We start from the raw sequence: 21,725 nt of genomic DNA on the forward strand, positions 1-21,725 counted from the left end.
ACTGCATTGCAGACAACTTTTTATTTCAGAAGGTTGAAAAAGCTACTAGGGGAGAAGCTGTTCTAGACTTGATTTTAACAAATAGGGAGGAACTCGTTGAGAATTTGAAAGTAGAAGGAAGTTTGGGTGAAAGTGATCATGATATCATAGAGTTTGCAATTCTAAGGAAGGGTAGAAGGGAGTACAGCAAAATAGAGACAATGGATTTCAGGAAGGCGGATTTTGGTAAGCTCAGAGAGCTGATAGGTAAGGTCCCATGGGAATCAAGGCTGAGGGGAAAAACAACTGAGACAGTTGGCAGTTTTTCAAAGGGATACTATTAAGAGCCCAAAAGCAAGCTATTCCGATGGGTAGGAAAGATAGAAAATGTGGCAAAAGACCACCTTGGCTTAACCACGAGACCTTGCATGACCTACAAAATAAAAAGGAGTCTTATAAAAAATGGAAACTAGGTCAGATTACAAAGGATGAATATAGGCAAATAACACAGGAATGCAGGGGCAAGATTAGAAAGGCAAAGGCACAAAATGAGCTCAAACTAGCTACAGGAATAAAGGGAAACAAGAAGACTTTTTATCAATACATTAGAAGCAAGAGGAAGACCAAGGACAGGGTAGGCCCATTGCTCAGTGAGGAGGGGGAAACAGTAACGGGAGACTTGGAAATGGCAGAGATGCTTAATGACTTCTTTGTTTTGGTCTTCACTGAGAAGTCTGAAGGAATGTCTAACATAGTGAATGCTTATGGGAAGGGGGTAGGTTTAGAAGATAAAATAAAAAAAAGCAAGTTAAAAATCACTTAGAAAAGTTAGATGCCTGCAAGTCACCAGGGCCTGATGAAATGCATCCTAGAATACTCAAGGAGTTAATAGAGGAGGTATCTGAGCCTCTAGCTATTATCTTTGGAAAGTCATGGGAGACGGGAGAGATTCCAGAAGACTGGAAAAGGGCAAATATAGTGCCCATCTATCAAAAGGGAAATAAAAACAACACAGGAAACTACAGACCAGTTAGTTTAACTTCTGTGCCAGGGAAGATAATGGAGCAGGTAATTAAAGAAATCATCTGCAAACACTTGGAAGGTGGTAAGGTGACAGGGAATAGCCAGCATGGATTTGTAAAGAACAAATCGTGTCAAACCAATCTGATAGCTTTCTTTGATAGGATCACGAGTCTTGTGGATAAGGGAGAAGTGGTGGATGTGGTATACCTAGACTTTCGTAAGGCATTTGATATGGTCTCGCATGATATCCTTATCGATAAACTAGGCAAATACAATTTAGATGGGGCTACTATAAGGTGGGTGCATAACTGGCTGGATAACCATACTCAGAGAGTAGTTATTAATGGCTCCCAATCCTGCTGGAAAGGTATAACAAGTGGGGTTCCGCAGGGGTCTGTTTTGGGACTGGCTCTGTTCAATATCTTCATCAACCACTTAGATGTTGGCATAGAAAGTACGCTTATTAAGTTTGCAGATGATACCAAACTGGGAAGGATTGCAACTGCTTTGGAGGACAGGGTCAAAATTCAAAATGATCTGGACAAATTGGAGAAATGGTCTGAGGTAAACTGGATGAAGTTCAATAAAGACAAATGCAAAGTGCTCCACTTAGGAAGGAACAAGCAGTTTCACACATACAGAATGGGAAGAGACTGTCTAGGAAGGAGTATGGCAGAAAGAGATCTAGGGGTCATAGTGGACCACAAGCTAAATATGAGTCAACAGTGTGATACTATTGCAAAAAAAGCAAACGTGATTCTGGGATGCATTAACAGGTGTGTTGTAAACAAGACATGAGAAATCATTCTTCCGCTCTACTCTGCACTGGTTAGGCCTCAACTGGAGTATTGTGTCCAGTTCTGGGCACCGCATTTCAAGAAAGATGTGGAGAAATTGGAGAGGGTCCAGAGAAGAGCAACAAGAATGATTAAAGGTCTTGAGAACATGACCTATGAAGGCTGAAAGAATTGGGTTTATTTAGTCTGGAAAAGAGAAGACTGTGAGGGGACAGGATAGCAATTTTCAGGTATCTAAAAGGGTGTCATCAGGAGGAGAGAGAAAACTTGTTCACCTTAGCCTCTAATGATAGAACAAGAAGCAATAGGCTTAAACTGCAGCAAGGGAGATTTAGGTTGGACATTAGGAAAAAGTTCCTAACCGTCAGGGTAGTTAAACACTGGAATAAATTGCCTAGGGAGGTTGTGGAATCTCCATCTCTGGAGATATTTAAGAGTAGGTTAGATAAATGTCTATCAGGGATAGTCTAGACAATATTTGGTCCTGCCATGAGGGCAGGGGACTGGACTCGATGACGTCTCAAGGTCCCTTCCAGTCCTAGAGTCTATGAATCTATGAAAACCAGTCGGGTGTGGAAGTGTTTGGAGGATAGGAGACACAGGTTAGACGAGGAGCCAGTGTGGGAAGGGAGAACTGGGACTGGCTGGATTAGGAGACTGGGATTAGTGGGGAGGAGAGACTGGGATCTGGGAGACTGCACTCAGATGGGGAGTCTCCAGTGCAGAGCTTAGCACTGACAAGGCAGGGGGACTGGGAGTGAGAGGACAGGTCTGAGGAGTGAAAACTGGAAATGGTTAGATGAAGAAAATGGAAATGAGATGACAAGACGAGGTGAGAAAAGACAAGACTTGAATAGGTATAAATTGGAGAGGAAAGGGACATAAGGGATAATGCTTGAAGGAAACAGGTGGAAGAGTCTGTCACCTGTAGAGCACAGTTCCTTCCAAAGACTGGAATGAAACTTAAGATATTTGAACCTCACCATTCCTCTGCTTCAGCAAATATCTGTCAAACTGCTGGCAAAATATTTCTTCCCTTTCTAGTTTCAACTAAAGAGGTTAACAACCTACTAATTCTATCAGTTATTTCATTAGTTCAAGTCACACAGGTCTGTATGTTGCATGTAAAGGTCCCAACTTGCTGATGACTTGTGTGGGTGTCAATTTGATGCCATATGATGGAATTTCTGTTTTTCCAATGTGTGAGGTTGTTTATTTGTTATTTTTGCTTTGTTTTTAATCATAAAACAAACATTACAGTTGAAACATCAAGCACTCAAAAGTTAGGAAACACCAGAATTAAGGTGCTGTTTGCAACCCTAAGTCAGCACCCCTGTGCATACATACTATGACTACAAGAACTCTGCCTCATTTAGTGCAGAGGCTGGAACTGTCCTGGGGATGAATCAAGATTATGTAATGAAGAAGGGTGTTGTCTGTAGGATATCTGCCTCATTTGTTGCAGAAGTTGGAAGGTGTGCAATGAATGAGGCCAAGGATTGCAGGAAAAGGAAGGATGGTCTCATGGTTAAAAAAGTTGAATGCTGTCCTGGGGAACTGAATTCTTTTCCTGCCTCTACCATAGTATTCCTATATGCTGCTGGGCAGTCATTTAAACCAAACTTTTCACCAGTGGTCACTAATTCTGTTCTTTTTCTGAGATGATGGGGCCTGATTTGCAGAAGGGCTGAGCACTCACAGCTGCAGCTAAATCAATGCGAGCTTTGCTTTGAACATAAAAAGTGCTACATAATTCAAATACTCTGTAAAATCAGGTAATGGGTGCTTCAAACTGGTCACCCAAAATTAGTGGAACATTGATCTTAATCTTGCTATGGCTCACCTCTCCATCTGTAGAATGATAAGATAAATTAAGATAAATTGATTAATTTGCATACTTTAGTGATAATCATTACAGAAAAGCCCATGAGCAAACTGATAACTCTGTCTTCAGAGCAGGGTTTGAATAGCGTGTGGTAAATAAGACCAAAAAACACACATTTAACGATGAGGATAAAACAAAATATCAAATAGCTGTTTGTTAACTGAGCACTATCTATCCTGTGTACTTACCATGCCAGGGGGCCCAAGTTAAAAAATAGTATGTGATCATGTAATTAAAGACTGTGTCATAGTGCTTACCCAAAAAGGTGAGCAAATTAAAGTTGCATAGACAACCTTATTTCTGGTATTTTCTATCTTTTTTGAGTGCTTGGCTGTGCAGGCTTTATGAGTTTTTTTAAATACAGATTTTTGAGTTTAGCAATTATATAATTTGACATTAGAGGCCAAGAAGACTCATGCGATATGTCCATAGATATGAGACAGACATCTGGATATACAGAAGAACCACAGAGCATCATAAACAAACAAACAAGACAAGTCTAGTCTAAAACTGCATAGTTCAAGAACCTATATTCTACTTCCAAGTTTTACAGCCATATGTAGTATCTATGTTAGTCTTTTCCAGGGATTCTCCAGCCATTGCGCTGCTCCCAATTTCTCATTACTGATGCCAATAAGATGGGACAGTAGACAGATCACAGGGGGTTTCAGTAGAGTTGGTCAATTTTCTCTCTCAAAATTTGCTTGCAAAAAAGAATGGCTTTTTGAACAACTCAGAAATTTTCATGGGAAAATTGAGTTATTTGAAATGTTTCTGTTTTTCATTGAAATGAAACAATTTGTTTATTTATTTAGATGTAATTAAAACAGAAAATTGTTCAAGTTCTGGTATTCTTGGTTCCCTCTCCTCCCCCATTTCCCAGTGGAAAAATGTTGTTTTGTGTTGAAAATGAATTCTTTTGTATTGAATTTAAATAAAATGTATTGTTCTGCTTAATTTCTATGATAATAAAAAAGTGCAGAGTTTTGAATGAATCTGTACAAGACACAAATATAAGCTGTGATTCATCAAGGTACGTAAGCACTCACATAGCTTTATTGCAGTGGAGCTATTCATCTGATTTAAGTATCTTGCTGAATCAGGGTCATAAAGATATTCCCTATATTGAGTATCTTTCAGTATAAAACAGAGACTCAGAGGAGAGTCCATTAGTTTGAAACAATTCACAGAAATTAATTACCTTTTTTCAAGTGTCCCTAAGTGTCTTCTCTTATCCTCAAAGATAGAGCCATAACTAGTATCACAGAAGAAGAAGCCAAGCCAAAGTACTGTAAAATAGGCTTTAAAGGAATAGTAGCACTGGTGAAGAAAATGCCATGACCAAGAAATTAGGCTGGAAATCTTGAAAGAGTTGGGTGATTTTTTTCCCCAAAACATTTTTGGCACTTCTTTGTTCCAGCTGGGTCAGAAATACCATGAGAATTGCTTTTCTCCATATAAGCTGAAACCAAAAAGTGCTCAGACACACAAATCAAACAGATATGCAAATAAGAAATTCAGGCTTTTCAAACTGGTTTGCATAAAATGTCTCAGTTCTGGTTGTTGTTTATTATACATTAGAGCAATTGCTTAATTAAGAAGAAAGTGCTTATAGCATATTATTAATGTTTTACTAAGAACAAGGACAAAATATATCAATTTATCTTTCTAAAATCATAGAAAATGTATTGCTGGCTTGGCTAAGCCATGACGCAGCCTACAGTTAATCAGGCATAATAATCTCAAAAGACAAAGATAAGGTGGATCAATTTCAGTTGGTGAAAAAGACAAGCTTTTGAGCTTTCTGAGTAATCAACACAGCCCTCATCAAAAAGTGACCCTTGTGAGATTAGGAAAATAGTGTTTGTTTATGAAATCATTTTCTGTTACTCATCAACTAGTTACAGTGATGACAATTCTGAGTGCTTGTCCCCCAACCCCTGTAAATTCAAACACCTCCTCTAATTTAAATTCCTGTGGAAATCACTGCCTGGAAGAGGTGGCAATACAGCCTGCCCCCTAAGTCATGATCACACCCTTTCCTAAGTCACCTGTGGGACCACTGGCAAGCAGTTTGAAATGACTTACTGCTGCTGCAAGACTGCATCCTGGATTCTGCCAGTTTGTGCTGAAACCAGGGAGTTAATCAGTCCAAGGGGTGTATTTCTGTAATTGAAATCTTGGTGCTTTTTAGATCTTTGTCTTTCCTCTTCTTTTTTTCCTGGTTTTGTACGATTAAGGAAAATAAGCTTATTGTCTACTCCAAGAATCTCTTGTAAAGCATCTTAGGAGCCTACAAACTATTAATTATAATATTTCTTTTCCTAGTAAAAGCAATGGACAATCTCCCTGTTGTGTTACTCTAGAAGAATTCCCCCCCCATACTAATTTTCCATTGCATTTATTTCTGGAATCCTGCTTTTCATCAGCCTGCTCATATTTCTTTCTATTCCTGAGAGCAACATGAAATATTAACAAGTGGATTTTATTCTATTGATAGCTGCCAAAAGCTAACAAACAGCTTTATCTCCTAACTGACCATAAATATCATGTAAAAATATTTTATATGTCTTGATGCAGCCAGGAGGTCAAATTTAATTGTATGTAAAAAACTGACTAACCAAACAAAATACTTACATAGCGAGTGGCTACTTTTTTACCTAAATATCTGAGATAGTAACAATAAGTAAACAAGTTCTACTCAGCCCCAAACTATGCCTGCTGAACTTCCAGGGATCTGCAAGTATTATGTGCTGTGCAGCAAGGAAGACTGCTCTTTAATCTAAAGGTTCAGTTCCCTATGAGAGTGATTACAGAACCCTCTGCTGCAATGGTGTTACACTGACATTAGCCTGAAAACACCTTATAGGATCGCTAGGACTGAATTTACTTCCAAGTTTGCACGTGAGGTGCATACCACCAGTGGTGCGTAATCAATCTCTTTAGAAGGGTTATCTCCAGCAATTGTTCCCTGGTTCTTTAAGGAACTCTATGACCTCCATTTTATAAGACCAAACAAACACAAGTAGTAATCTCTCATCTTCCCTTGCGGCAGCCCACATAGCCCTTCAAGCAAGACCTTCTCAGCTCAGTGTCTAGCCTGCATGTTTCTTTGTGATGAAAGGCCTCTTCCACCCTCCATCCTCCTTTTACAGCCTACCTCTTAATGCAGAGGAGCTCTTGATCCTGCCTTCCAATATAGGCAGCCTGCACACAGCTTTTGAGGCATGACAGGGTTCCTCTTCTCCCCATTTCCAAGGAGCTTGTAATTGTTTTCATCCCTTTCCTGGGGGCATGGGACATATACCCATCACACAGCCTTAGGACTGCTAGCTAAAACTCCATTCACTGAACCACTAGTTCACCTAGACCAATTGAGCTGTGGTAGCCTGGTTTATAGGAATGATCTCATGGAAATAGATTCTGTGCTCCCCTTGACAACTTAATGTGGGGAATGCAAATCATTCAGTAACCCACTAATGCCAGTCAGCCGGGGAAGAAATGTTAAGGAAGCCTCATGCTATCTGAAATATTCCTCTGGCCTCCCCTTCCACAACAATCATGCAAGTGAAGGGAATCCCATTACTGACAAGGAATAGAGCCCCTCCTGACTACTTCACTCAAAGGAAGCTGTGAGAGAGGTATTTTATTACATTTAAGAATATCACCTCTCTCAGGTGGGACCTATCTCCTCTCTTCTGGGTGATGGTGATTGGGGGTGGGCAGCAGTTACTTCAGCTCAGACAACTGCATATATTTCCAGCTGGGCTCAGTATGCTTACTCATAAACTAGTAGTTAATACCTTAAATGTAACATCATATAATATTCAACACATATCTTGAAACTTTCTGCCATAATTTGGCACCCTGCATAATGAAATGCATGAAATGGACATCACTTGTTTTTGAAAACAAATCAAAGCAGATGTTACTTATTTCAGCCCCATAGGATCTAGGAAGCAACATAACTTCTTGCATCTCTATCACTTAGAATATTTACTTCACATTTTATTCAAAAAATCAGCTAAGGAAGCATTTTCTACTTCTGAACTACAATTTGGCATTAACAAAAATGAGGTAAAAAAACTGTTTAATATTGTCAGCCTTCCCTATCTCACGATTGGGTCTGATCTCAGAATGGAAAAAAAAATTGCTTTGAAATCTTGTTTGCTTACCACTGTATAAGTACACATTAATATTAATGGCATAAAATTAAGTTTTTTTTTTCATAATTTATTTTACCTGAGACTTTATTGTAAATGATCATGTATTCTTGAAATATTAAAGATTAAGGCTGGCCCATTGCTGTCTTTTGCTTTGACAATTTCCCTTAGTACAATGATTATATTCTTACATGAGCAAAAAAGATGCATATCTGTTTCCATTTATTTACACATAATTGAAGTGTTGTATTGTTAAGAAAAACATTACTTGGAACTCAGAAGGCCAGCCAGAAAAATGCCTGTGGGACACTAGTAAAAGCTTTCACTGTATAGTATTTAGTTTTTTTCCTACATGGGGGAAAATACCTAGAGGATCAAAATAATGATATAGGATCATTATGTTCCAAATTAAGCTGATGAATATATACAAACCTAAATTACTGTAGGCTCAAATGTGGTATATGAAACAAAGCAGGTAATTACATTAACAGCTCTTTCCACTTCAGATAACTTAACTGTATGGTATTGCACAACTGTTTATCGCTTATTCAAGTATAACATAGGTCTATATTTGGTCTACGTAATATGAGTTTAAGCATACAAGGATGAATAGCTTGGATACAATATGGTGAGGCATAAATTAATTAGGGGTCAGAATACAAATGTAGATAGGCACTTAGTGGGATTTTCAAAAGCATGTAGGAGTCTAACTCCTATTAATTTCAAGATTTCATTGGCTTGCGAATTGCAGGAAGGGTACATAACTCTTCTCTATTCACTTTCTCCATGTCCTCTTAGTCATCTCTTTTCTAAGATGAACAATCCTAATGTTTTTAGTATCTCCTCAAATGGAAGCCATTCTATTCCCTTGACCATTTATATGTTTTCTATTAATTCAAGAAAAAACAAGAATTCAAATAGGAAGGTCTCAAAAAAAATACTGTCTATGACTCCTCTGTAACACTATGCGTCATTGATGCTTCAGAAAACATCAGTTCTGCCTGCAAGTAAGATTCCTAGAAATGTAAAGGAATAGTATATGGACATGAAAATTATATGGCAGTAGTTAGATAGCTATATACAGGCACATGTAACAAACCAGTATTGTTCTCATGGTCTTCATTTTCCAAAAATTTTGCAGATGAAAAAATAGAGATTATTTCTGAAATTGTGGCTCTGTGTTCTCTTTAACCACACAATCTCTTGCTTCACATATCTCTACATACTTGTTTATAATCCCCTTCAATATGTAGTGCAAATACACATTAGACAGTACCTCAATGATTCCTCTTCCTAAATGTGTGTGAATGACTTCATCTCCTCTCATCTTGACCACTTTAATTCCTTTTTCTAATGATCAAATAAACCCTAACTCTCATCCTGTTCTTTAACTCGTTTCCATTTCTCCTCAAATAACAAAACTTAATCAATCTACTCTCTCTGCCTCTCTACAGGATCCTTCTCTTATACTGACCATACAATCTAAAATAGAATGACTGCACTTAACTGACTCATTTTTAAAATCTCATCTCAAACTCCACCTCTTCTCCATTGTCTGTAACTTCTAACCCTCTCACTAATAAAATGATTTAATTCTAATTCCATAAATCTCCACATTTACCTTATATTTATTCATTTACCAAAATAGCTGGCTAATGTCTGTACCAATTTGGTTTGTACCAGTGCTAAATAAGAGCTAGATGATAAGTGACAGATGCTTCTGTAAAAATAAATTGTATTACAATAAAAAGATTTAAGTTAAGTACTTGGCACTGTATTGCTGGCTGAACTTTTAATTCAGTCTTTCAGAACAACTTTCTTTTGATATAGATGGACTTCATCTTATGGTACTAAGGCAAGAACTAAAAAAGGACTGCATGTAATTTTGAGAAAAGCACTCAAAATGAAAAGGATGGGGAAGAAAACATATTGAGGACTTAGTACACAAAGACACAAGGTACATTCTTGATCCAAGTTATTTTCTATGTGTAGAAATGTGATGCTCACTAAAAATAATGTTTACATTGAAATCTATGACACAGCATGAGACTTGTTATGCTTTCTTTTATATCGCAATATTTATGTCTCATCAAAATAAAATGATAAAATTTAATAGATCATTTAAATTCCAGTTCTGCTTTTGGTTACACCGCTGTAAATGGACTTCACTGAAGGTGCTTAGTGACACAGTAGCAGTTTAAGTGGGAACATGGGAAAACACCCAACACTCTAGTCCTATCTCTCGTGCACATTGTTCAGAGTCCATATCCTGGGGTATGATTTGGTCCTTCATTACTGAACTTTTCACTTGGCTGCTACCCCTCATTTCCCTTTCAGAGGGAACAGGCTAGTATACTTGTGACCGGTAAGCTGACTCCCAATTGTCTTTAAAGGGCCCTAGAGGAGAGAGACACCTTCTGAGTCAGAGCTGCCTTAGACCGTATCTGCACTTGCAAGCTTACAGTGTAAGAGTGCTCATGTAGCCTCATTATGCTGACGGGAGAGAGCTGTCCCATCGACATCATAAAACCAGCTCAATGAGCAGTGGTAGCTATGTCAGCGGGAGAGCGTGTCCTACCAGCATAGCTCTGTGCACTTATGCCAGCAAAATGTATATCCTTCAGGGGGTGTTTTGGCCGGAGTTAGTCAGGAAAAGGGCCGGTGAGAGCTTCCTGAGAGACCCCTGAAGGAAGAGGCAGGTTAGGGCTATCTGAGCAGGGGAGAGACAGAAGGAGCAGCAGAGAGTTGTCTAAGGGAAAACCTGCAGAAATCTCCACAGGCCTTTCTTGGAAACTAGCAGAGGGAGATACCTGTTGACCTTCCTGAGACAGAGAGACTGGACGGGGCTGAAGGCTGATAGTAGTATAGGGAAATGCCTACTTGCTCTCTGAAGCTTAAGCCAGATAGGACTGAAGGCTAGGATGAGGCATAGTGAGAGATGCCAGGGAGATACCTCAGTAGTGAGGATGGTGAGAGATGCTGGAGATGCAGAGAGCCTGTACATGGTGAGAGATGTCAGGGCTGTACATTGATAGAGTGTTGGGGTCTGTTATGTTATGTAACTATGTGACATTCATTCATAATAAATTAATCCTACATAGGTTCATTGTAGCCAAAGACAATTTGGACTATTTCTGGGAAACACTGAAGGGGAAACTGAGGCAGGTGCACCAGTCTGGTATTGGAGGGTCCCCCATATGGGTGTCCCCCCATGACACACCTCCTCACCATACACCTCACCTTTGCTGCCACTGTCCTCATATATCATCTGTTGGCTCTTGCCCCCTCTTCTTCCTTCCAACAAACATCACAGTCTTCCCTCCTCCATTATCCCCAACTCTCCTCCCCTCATTTATTCATCCATTTCTCTAGTCCTGCCAAACAAACACTATTAATTTTAATCTTAATATTGAATTTTAATTGTCAGAAATGAACATCTTAAAAGCTCAACTGAGTTGGGGAATTAGAGAATGGTGGTTGGACCCATGGAGAACATTCAGCTAGCAGGTCCATTTCTTTTAAACTAAAGTACATTTGTCATGTTGTAATTGCTATATAATGACTGTTACACTGGAAAAATTCAAGGAAACAGGATTTCTGAGATGAATCAACTCCAAAAAGGATTATTACCTCCTAAGTATCAGTTACTCATCATTAGAAAGACCCAGTACGAGAATTTAAACTATTTAGACATGAAACTCAGATGGATAAAAGTTGCAAAAATACTATTAGTAATTATTATTATTTCCAAGGAAAATCACAACCTATATTGTAGTACTTTTATTTCCAAACTTCTGCAACTGGAGGAAACTGTTAATCTTTTCTTTTCTTTATGTACAATGCATTATATAGGATTAAAGAGTAACCATATCTGCTTGAACTTTAAATTTATAAGCCAGCAGTCTAGTTTGGCTACTACCAGGAACCAACAGTGCAAAAATCTCCTTTTGCACTCTCTCCCTACATACAAATCTTTAATGCCTGTCATTAGAACTCCCTATTGCTGCTTGTGAGAGGTTATTGTTTTGGAGAAAATCCGGCGGGAACCTTTTTCTGTCATCAAACTAAAGGGACAGTTGGGGCAATAAAGTTTATCCTGTTCTGGATAATGTTGAATCACTCCTGCTAAGGATTAGTTACCCTTAGGGTTCATAAAATCTCTCTGGAAAAAAAACAATATTTTGGGTGTTTCAGAATACACAACATATTATATGAAGTATCAGATATTTTAAACAAATATGTCCAAGAACAACATTTTAAAGTATTTTGTTATTTCTACAATATAAAGAAAGAGCTTATTAGAAGTTACTCCTGCACAGTAAAAGGAGAATAAACCCCAAAGATCCTTTTGTTAATTTCTTATCCAGCTATTTCATGCTTTTCTAAAACACCCTCAATATTCTAATTCTCATGGCCTGTTCACATTACAAGTTGCAGGCTTTTTAGAAATGATTCAGAGATTTTAGTTCTGAGCTGGTTGACAATTTTCTTCCAATGTTTTCTTAACATAACATAATATATTAGAATAATCTGTTGTCCCCTCACTCTCAGCAGTTTCCTTAGATTATACAGGGACTTGTACTAAAAATTGATTTTGCAATTGAAACAGTCAACCTTATATAAACATGTATCTTCCCAAATTTCTTGATCACTGTGCATGAAATCATCGTATAATAGATGAAAGATTTGAAAGTCTGATGTTAACAAATGCTGATGGATGACATTCTTTATATATCCCCACATAATTTAAACAGAACTGAAAAAAGTTGCTTAATATGCAGATACTGCTACAGAGTTCTAGTGAGATGAATACTAAGATTTATTGACTTTAGAGGTAAATACTCAATGAGTAAAGCTAAAATCAATATTTATCTGAAAGGACAGAGGGACAGAATAGACCTCATGTTCACTGAAATGAAAAATATCTATACTTCCTAATTTGGAAAATATGTAACTGTATGAGCATATGTAGAGTTCACATAAATGTTTGTGTATGTACACATACATAACTGGAAAGAGTATACATACATATATGCAGTTAAATATATTCTGATTTAGCAAATAAGGAAATTGACAAATTAGGCATGAATGTAACAAAAGAAGTTTTTAAAAATATCGATTAGTTTCCCTTTTCTCATTATGGCCATGGATAATAGCTCACAGACATTTTCCAATGTTTGACTCTTGCCTAGAAAGACAGATGATCTTTCTAGTAGGCACTTCAAAGATACATCCTATCAGAAAGCCTTTTCAGAAGCAGCAGCTTGCACCTAAATCAAAGTATAAGCAGACTAGTCTTACACTTTACACTTCTGTGTGGCAGTCATTCACCATATCACTGGGGAGGATGTCTGCTAAGAATGAGGACTCCAAACTTATTGAGTTCAGGTCATTTACCTGACTTACAGAGCTGACATTCAAACTCCTGGCCAGGGTTCTGATGCTTAACAGTGTGCTGACCTATATTACTAACATTTTTAAATGCTGAAATTATTCACTCTCTTAATGTTGCATAGATAGCAAGGTTCATTTTAAATCAGTACATGACTGCAGCTCCTGGGTGCAGTGAGACTAAATACCAGGGGATGAATAATGACATATCTGGCATCACTGATAAAGACAAAGCTTAAAGTAATAATGAGTGTGATAAAAGATCTAGTGAACATAGCTGACACAAGTCCATGTGATAAAACAGCATTAGAAGGCAAAGGCATCATAAGCTTAAAATCTCTCATAAACCACCAAATAGAATATTTAATGTAAATTTATATGATCTGAAAAAGGAGAGGTTGGAAGCTATTCCACTGTTATTAGGCATAACTTGTAAAAACAAAGCAAGGTTCAAGATTTTCCTTTCTACTAACAGCTCTATTTAAAGGGGTATTAAATATTAACAACAAAGGGAGAACAGAAAGTAAAATATTGGCTGAGTACTGCAATTGAGTATTAAACAAAATGGTGCAAAACATAAGATACTTGTACATGTCAATATGATTATTGCTGATTTTTTACAGTGGTCACCCAATGTTCAAGGCACTTGAAAGGCAAGAATATACACTCCTTGTCCTAAACGGCTTAAAATCTAAGCAGAAAGGAAAGGTGGTTTAATGTAGGGCAGTGGTCCCCAAACTTTTTATCTCATGCCCCCTTATCCCTGTCCGCACCTCCTCTCATGGCTCCCCAGAGCCAGAACGGGGAGTGGGGCTGCAGCTCCGAATGGGGGGAAACTTGGAAAGGGGTAAGGGACCTGAGGCTGAGGCACTGCTGGGCTGCAAGTGAAGCAGGTTAGCACTCCCTCCCTGCCCCCCCCATGGGGGCTGGCCCAGGCCACAGCCACACACCCCCAAACAATCCTTGGCACCCCCCTATAGAGCGCGCCCCATGATTGGAGACCACTGATATATTGGATGAGAGGCCATATTAATAACTACAGTAACTTTGTGACCTTTATTCACCATAAACACTATGAATTAAGACCAATTACTTGCTTTATAGAAACTGTAGGTCTTTGAGATGTCTTTTGAACATGGATTCCACTCTTGATGTGCATGGGCCCCATGCACCTGGGATCAGATTCTTTTGGCCAGCAATGTCTGTTGTGACAACTCTGGGCCTTAGATGGCCATATGCCCAAAACCTGAGGGCACAAAGAACACAACAGACCCAACCATTCCTCAGTTCCTTGCCAATACAGAATCCCAGAGAAGTAGGACTCTGTAGTAGTGAGGAAGTAGGTTGAGGTTATGGAATCCATTTGTACAACATATCTTGAAGAACCACAATAGGGTAAATAACCTTTCTTTCTTCTTGGAGTTATTGTCCACATGGATTCCACTATTTGTGACTAACAAGGAATTGTTGATGTGATTAGAGATGGGTATTAGGAGTCCCATAGTTATCATTATTTCATTATTTGTATTCCCATAGAGCGTAGAGGCCACAGACCTGGACCCCATTAAGCTACGTGCTGTACATATACAGAACCAAAAGACGGTCCCTGCCCCAAGAGGCTTACAATCAGAATATAAGACAAGGGCAGACAGGTAGAGGTAGATGTACAAGTAAACAATAAGACAATATTGGTCAGCACAGAAAGCAGTGGTCTCTACACACTAGCAGTCTAACAATGGCTCAAACAGTGACTGTACAACAGAACTACCAAAATAGGCAGACAATCTAGACACTTTTACCAAAGAACAGCGTGTCTTATAAACATGTGGACTGAACTTCATGAAGCTGCCCTACAGAATTCAGAAATAGGGACAGTCTTCATAGAGGAAACAGGCTGCCTGAGCTTTAGGGAAATAAGCTCTAATGTGGTTAGGTGGCTCCTACTTGGCTAGCTTGTAACATGTTCTTATGCAGCTGGAGACTCATTTTGATAACCTCTGTGAGGCTATTGCCAGACCTGTATGTAACCTTGTCACCAAAGGCCACAGCAAAGGTCTAGGAAAGTTCCTGAATGACTTTGTCTTATTCAAGTAATATGACAATACCCTTACAACATCAAGTATATGATGTTTAGTTTTCCCCAGGGCTGAAATAAGGCTTGGGGAAGAACACTGGTAGATGAATAAAATGGCTCACATAGCACTTCAACAATTTTGGGCAGAAGCCTGGGATGAGGCCTGAGACTAACCCTGTGCTTTATGAAACACTATATAAGGGAGGCCCTCTATAAGGGCCTGAAACTCCCCTACCCTTCAAGTTGAGGTAATGGCTACTAAAAAGGCAGACTTAATTGATAAGTGGTTGCTGTAGGCTGAAATGGGAGAACCCATCCTATACTGAAGTCCCAAGAGGAAGGGGATTCCCAAAAATGGGAAAAAAAAAAAACATGTGAACAGCCCTGAAAGATTCTAGCCACTGAAGAGTGAGAAAATACAGTATGGCCCTGGATTGGAGGGTGATGTGCAGATATTGCTGCTTGTTGGACCCTTATGAAACTAATAGAAAATCCAGATAATTCTGGAGTTAGTAAATAATCCAATATCACTGAAATGGATATTCTCAAAGGAAAATGGCCAAATAGAAAATCTTTTCTACTTAGCTTATATGTCAGTATTGTTGAAACTTTCTTGCTTTGGAGTAGAAAATTATGAATTTCAGTTGAGCAGCTTTTTTTTTTTTTTTTTTGGTGAGTATAGGATCAGACTGTTCTTCTGTGAGACTATGTTGGGCAGATCAAGCAAAGTGAGTGGGGCTGCACTGAAAGATTCACCAGATCTGAACATCAGAATTGCCTGACCTGTGATGAGGCTATTATCATAATCCATCCAGAATCTTGCTTCTTCAAGACTTTTGCTGTCATGCAGATCAGGGGGAAGGCATATGTAGTCCCAGTGTCGAGGGGATGAGAAAGGCATCTGACAGGGTGCCCAGTGTGGAGCCAACTCTGGAGCAGAACACTTGGCATTTCTTATTGTTATCTGGAGCAAATAGGTCAGGAGGGACATGGAAAGGGGGCACTGAGCCTACTGAATATCTATGAAAAATTAGTAAAGAATATTAAAAACAATTTTTTTAAGCCAAGAGGCAAACTAAAACTTCAATAACTACCTATAACAATACTAACTAGCACTAACTGCAACAGTGACAAAAAAGCAGGTGAGCACTGAAAGATTCCATCTGACTGCCATGGGCAGTAAGAAGGAACTGAGGGATAGTTGAACCTACTCGTCTCCCCCCCCACCCCCCGACACACACCCTTTTATGTCTACATTTGGGAGGGGTGGCTGAATATCTAGGGCACAGGTGCAGCCCCAACAGAAGCTGCTGGCCAACAGAGTCCAATTGTACATACATGAAGCCCATGTGCACCAAGAGTAAAGTACATATGGATAATCACTCCAAGAAGAATGATTTCTCTTTCCACATACTAAAAAAAGTTATGCCAAAATGAAAGTGACAATATTTTTGTTCCTGCCTTTTACATTCAAGAAAACTTTGTATTTTCTCTTCATGGTCCAGATTCAACAAAATAAAAGTCTTTCTCAGGAGTCACTGCCATTAATTTTACAGGCTTTTCCTGGCAAAAGACTGAAGAGTGTTTTGAATATATTCCAACAAAATCAATATTTGTATAGCAGCTTTTAAAAAATCTATTATTTTTCCTACTTTAGAATTCATAGGCCTGTGTTTAAAATGTTTTTTTCCTAAATCTTCAGACCTCATTTCTGAAAGCATTTCTGTACTCTTACAAATATACCACTAATGATTGTTCTTAATAAAGTTTTAACCATTGTTTGACTCCTATTTTAGAATAAAAACTAGCAACATAATTATCATATTTTACATATTAAAATAGTTCTCTCCAGGGATAAAAAGCATAAAGACACCTTGGTCTTTCTCTATTTTTGTAATAAAGCCAACCCTCCCCAAAATGTGAAGAATTGTTCTCTGTGTTGTATCCAAGCAGACAAAGATGTATTTTTTTATTAGAAAGAAAGAAAGAATAACATGTTACACTTGAAATTTTGAAAGACTCATTGTTATGAATTGGACTTGTTCAGTCTCTGATTGCCTGCCAGCAGTATAGCAGTCGCCAACCTACTTTTATATTGATCTGATAGCCTATGTGGCAGTGCATGAAGGATAACCATCTGTGTCAGGTACAGCAGCAGGTGTCATATCCATTGAACTGGCTCCTGCCCTGATTACAACGAATCTGTTTTGAGCACCTGGCAACCATGACACGCTCTTTCATCTCTATAAAAAACACCAACTCAAAAAGTTTACTGAATATAAATGGGAAACTCACCAGACAATGTCAGCTGATAAAGGCCAGGAGTCGAGTCCACTGCAGACATACTATGATATTTGGATAAAAGACTGTTTAGACTTGTTAGAAGTTCTTTATCATGAATATCAGTACTGTGTGTCCATCTCAAATATTCCCATGAAGTACTGCTAGACTCTTGTAAGGCAAAATTTAGAGTCAGATAATCAGCATGAGATAATAAATCCTGTGTTTCCAAAATTTTAGGAGAATGTATTTCTACATGGGGCAATTGCCCAAGTAAAACTGAGTAAGACAGCATGTCACTAGAAGATGCAAATAATGAATGCCTTTCAGGGTAATCAACCATTATGTTTATATATCGAACTTCCATAGGCAGAAGGTGCATATCCAGAACTGTTTTGGAAAATATTTTGAGAGTCTCATCTGAATTGATCTGTAAATTTGTTTTGAGCTCAGAAGAACTATCTGTTATGTGACTGGTAACAGGTTCTTGAAGTGCACCACTCAGCTGAATATGTAAGAAGTATCTTGACCCTTTAACTGAGACATGTCCATAATGAGATCATACCGATTTGATTCTAACAGTAGTATTGGATTTGCCGTCAGCTTCTCGGCAGCAGTTAATTTTCTTGTCAAATCTTTGTTGATTTCTTGTGAGTACATAATTGTTGAAAATGATGGTTCTATAAAGATGGTTTGTGAAGGTACAATGGTTATACAATCTGAATGAATACATGGAAAAATAGTGTTCAATACTTGCAAGGACATAGATAGAATATATCCTTCCGTTAGGAATTTAACTGTACTTTCTTTAGTGGGATATGAGGATGACAGTTCTATGAACTTCACTGATGATGCTATTTCACTAGCTGAAGAAAACAAATGCCCAGAAGTAATAGCAGTAGCTCCCATTAGTGTGAACCAGCTGGTTAATATCATTGAGTTTATCCAGAATGTCTCATAAAAAGGGGACTGTTTGCTATGCAAAACTTGATCTGAGAATTCATCAGAGGGTTTTACTTCAGTTATAGAACACATTGTACATGTTTGGCTTAATTCACTTAAAGAATCAGCAGACTGTGATTTGATGTTTGAGAGTCTCTGGTCGATGGATGAAAAGATAATAACCAGACATTCATTGGGAAGGGATGTTTGCATTTGGGCTTTGTGCATAACTAATGAGCTAAAGAAAGCTACCTGTTTTGAAATAAATGTCTTAACAGGAGAATCAAGAGCTATTGAGGGGTTCAGTAAACTCCAGTGCTCTCCTACTGATGTTGAGAAAACAGATGATTGTTCTCCAGTACCCTCTTGAGGCAACCTAGAGAGAATTGAAGGTGCACTTGTAGAAACAGTTGTAAGCAGGCATCCACGGGAGAGTAATGAGTAACTATTTAATTCAATCTCAACTCCTGGTATGCTACTAATTACTGAACTCATGTCTGTTGCCAATAAAGAAACAGTCTGATGGCTCTCTAATGATGAAGCTTATGTTGAGTAAACAGAAACTGTCATTAAGGAACAACTGATAAATGGGGTCATCTCATACTTATCCTGGGGAAGCAATCCTGACATTAAATCTATGGAAGTACCAATGGCCACATGTGGCAGAGGTGTGATGTCAGACTTTATTGTGGAGAGAGAACATCTGTTGAGGAAGCTAGCCTGAACATTGTTGAAGACTCTCCAGGGGCAATTACTTCTCCTAGTCTATTGCTTTCAAAAGATATGCTGGAATTTAAGTTAGCCACATTAGTGGTCAGAAGAATCCCGCAGCTGACAATGTCTGTCTTTTTCAGAGCTTTAAGGATAAAAAGTAGAAAAGAATTAGAAGAAAATAAAAAATGAACAACTTTGGCCCTGGGCTGAATCTGCAGCAAATTGCACTGCCACCTACAAACCATTAATTCTCACCAAGGCATTATATAGCAGACAAATACAACTCCATAAATCATATTCTTAATAAAAGTGTAAGAGAGGTTTTAGTGACCTCAAGAGCTAAGTAAACGCAAATCCTCCCATTACTCACTTTCTGTGTGAGGGCCAGAGTCAGAACAAATGGCATTGCTCAGAACAGAAGTATTAAATTTTCTAAATCAATATAAAAATGAATGAATTACAAATCTTTGCCACTGCGAACTTCAGTGAATTAGCTGATATGATGTATTGGAAGAATTACTGTTATATTTACTAATTGGATCTCATACAATTTGCTTATCTACAACTATTACCTACTTTAAAAAAAACATAACGGCAACAAATCTTGAAACGATGAGCCTCTACAGAAAATCAAATGTTAAATAAAACTGCATTACCTAAATAAAACCAGGACCTCTAAAATGACTTACTTCTTATAAAAGTTATCACTTCGGGGGACACTTAAGATAGAAGCAAGCAATTATAGCATTTAATGTACAATGTCCAACATAATGTTTACTACCATTAATTAAATTAATAGATCACAATTTAGGGTGTGTCTACAGTGCAGCTGGAGGTATAATCTCCAGCACTTACTTTGATCAAGCTAGAGTGCTAAAAATAGCAGTGTAGCAAGGCATGCATAGATGGCGGCAATGGCTAGGTTCCTGAATACTTACCTGGGGCCTTGGTCTGGATTAGACTGCTATTTTTAGCATGGCATCTTGATCTAAGCAAGTGCATGTATATCTTCGAAGCTGCAAATTATACCTCCAGCTGCAGTGTAGATGTACTATTAGACATATGACAGTCAAAATACACACCTACCCTTACATTACTGTTCGATTTTAGAGAAAAGGTTTCCAAATTAGTGCAAGGACCTTTCATTTCTCTGCATGTGAAAACACAGCTATAAAGAGTTCAACTGAACAAAAGCTTGATGATATTGTTGTAGATGTTCTTATGTATAAAAACATTCCTAAGCAAAGAAAAGGATGCACTGAGTGAAGATGTGAACTAGAAAAAGAAGGCCAAGGTCCCCATAGAGCAAGGCACATTATCTGCCTGCTACTGACAAGCCATGGAAGAACGGGAGGTTGGAACTAGGGTCAGAGAGAGCTGAACAGGATATGAGGCATACAAAATTGTACACACTAACAAAGCTAAATGAAACCAATTGATGAGAGAGTTCAATTTTCTGCACAGGTAGGGCTGGGACAGGAAATTATTTTCTGAAAGAAAACACTAAACTTCCAATTATGTTTAGACAGATTAAATAAGGATGGTTAGCAAACTCACATAGAGAGAATGAGGTATAATGGAAAAAAAGAGTTAAGATGTGGAAAACAAACAGAGCAGAGGAAAAGAAAACATTTTTTGTTCTACACTGTCACCGGTTTTAAGGCACTAAAAAAGAGACAAGTTTCAACATGTGGATTCTTCAGAGCTTTATTCATCCTGTTATCACCATCTTACCTTGGGATAGCTGCATTGTATGAAAATCAGGAGTAGCATGTTTAGACCAAATCCCAGTAGAAACAGATATTGCTGGAGTAAGATCATTGTGTAAAATCTCAGTAGGGGGCACTCCATCCATTTCAGTGATAGTTTTGTTGCTTTGGGGGATAGCAGGTAAGCAGGTGATATTGTTTATTCCATCATTGCAAAGAAACCCAGCGGAGCAGGTCTGTATTAGGCAATCATTGTAATTAAGCTCACAGCTTCGTCCCTGAAAGAGAATTTTTTAAAAGCCATTTTTGAAGGCCATTTGCATTTTCATAGTCACATTAGATAGTGCAAATTATTGCTTTCTTTTGATTTTAAAATGCACTTTGTTTATACTAGGCTTTAAGAACTTTCCAAAACTAATCTAATCTGACATCAAATTTTGTCCACTTAATTTCATGGCAAAATGTATCTTCCTTGATTTTAAAACAATGCCATTTTGTCTTCCTCTTAATACCAAAAACAATTATTAGTAAAAATAAAGATATGTTTCATACATAATATACATTAGCAAATATCATGATAGTGTTGCCACCAATAATAAAGCTCCTTTAAAAATCATATTCTGTATGCAACAATATCCTGGTTGGTAGTTAACATACAATAATACAGAAGGTATTAAACAAAGTATTTATCTTTACACCAATCTGCATGTTTTATTCTGATGCTATAATTACTTTATGTTCTATTGTCTGGCAATATTGATAGCCCTT

The 21,725-nt window shown here is 38.1% G+C and overlaps 1 protein-coding gene across 1 annotated transcript in view; it reads right to left on the bottom strand.

Moving 5' to 3' along the window:
* EYS (eyes shut homolog) overlaps window positions 1-21,725 on the bottom strand; it is a 1,559,204-nt gene that overhangs the window by 648,086 nt on the left and 889,393 nt on the right. The window contains 4 exon segments of the mRNA XM_030558318.1: window positions 17,608-18,097; window positions 18,190-19,143; window positions 19,290-19,390; window positions 20,983-21,235. Coding sequence (XP_030414178.1) covers window positions 17,608-18,097; window positions 18,190-19,143; window positions 19,290-19,390; window positions 20,983-21,235 — 1,798 coding nt within the window.

Source organism: Gopherus evgoodei, chromosome 3 (assembly GCF_007399415.2).
Source record: "Gopherus evgoodei ecotype Sinaloan lineage chromosome 3, rGopEvg1_v1.p, whole genome shotgun sequence".
Lineage (NCBI taxonomy): Eukaryota > Metazoa > Chordata > Testudines > Testudinidae > Gopherus > Gopherus evgoodei.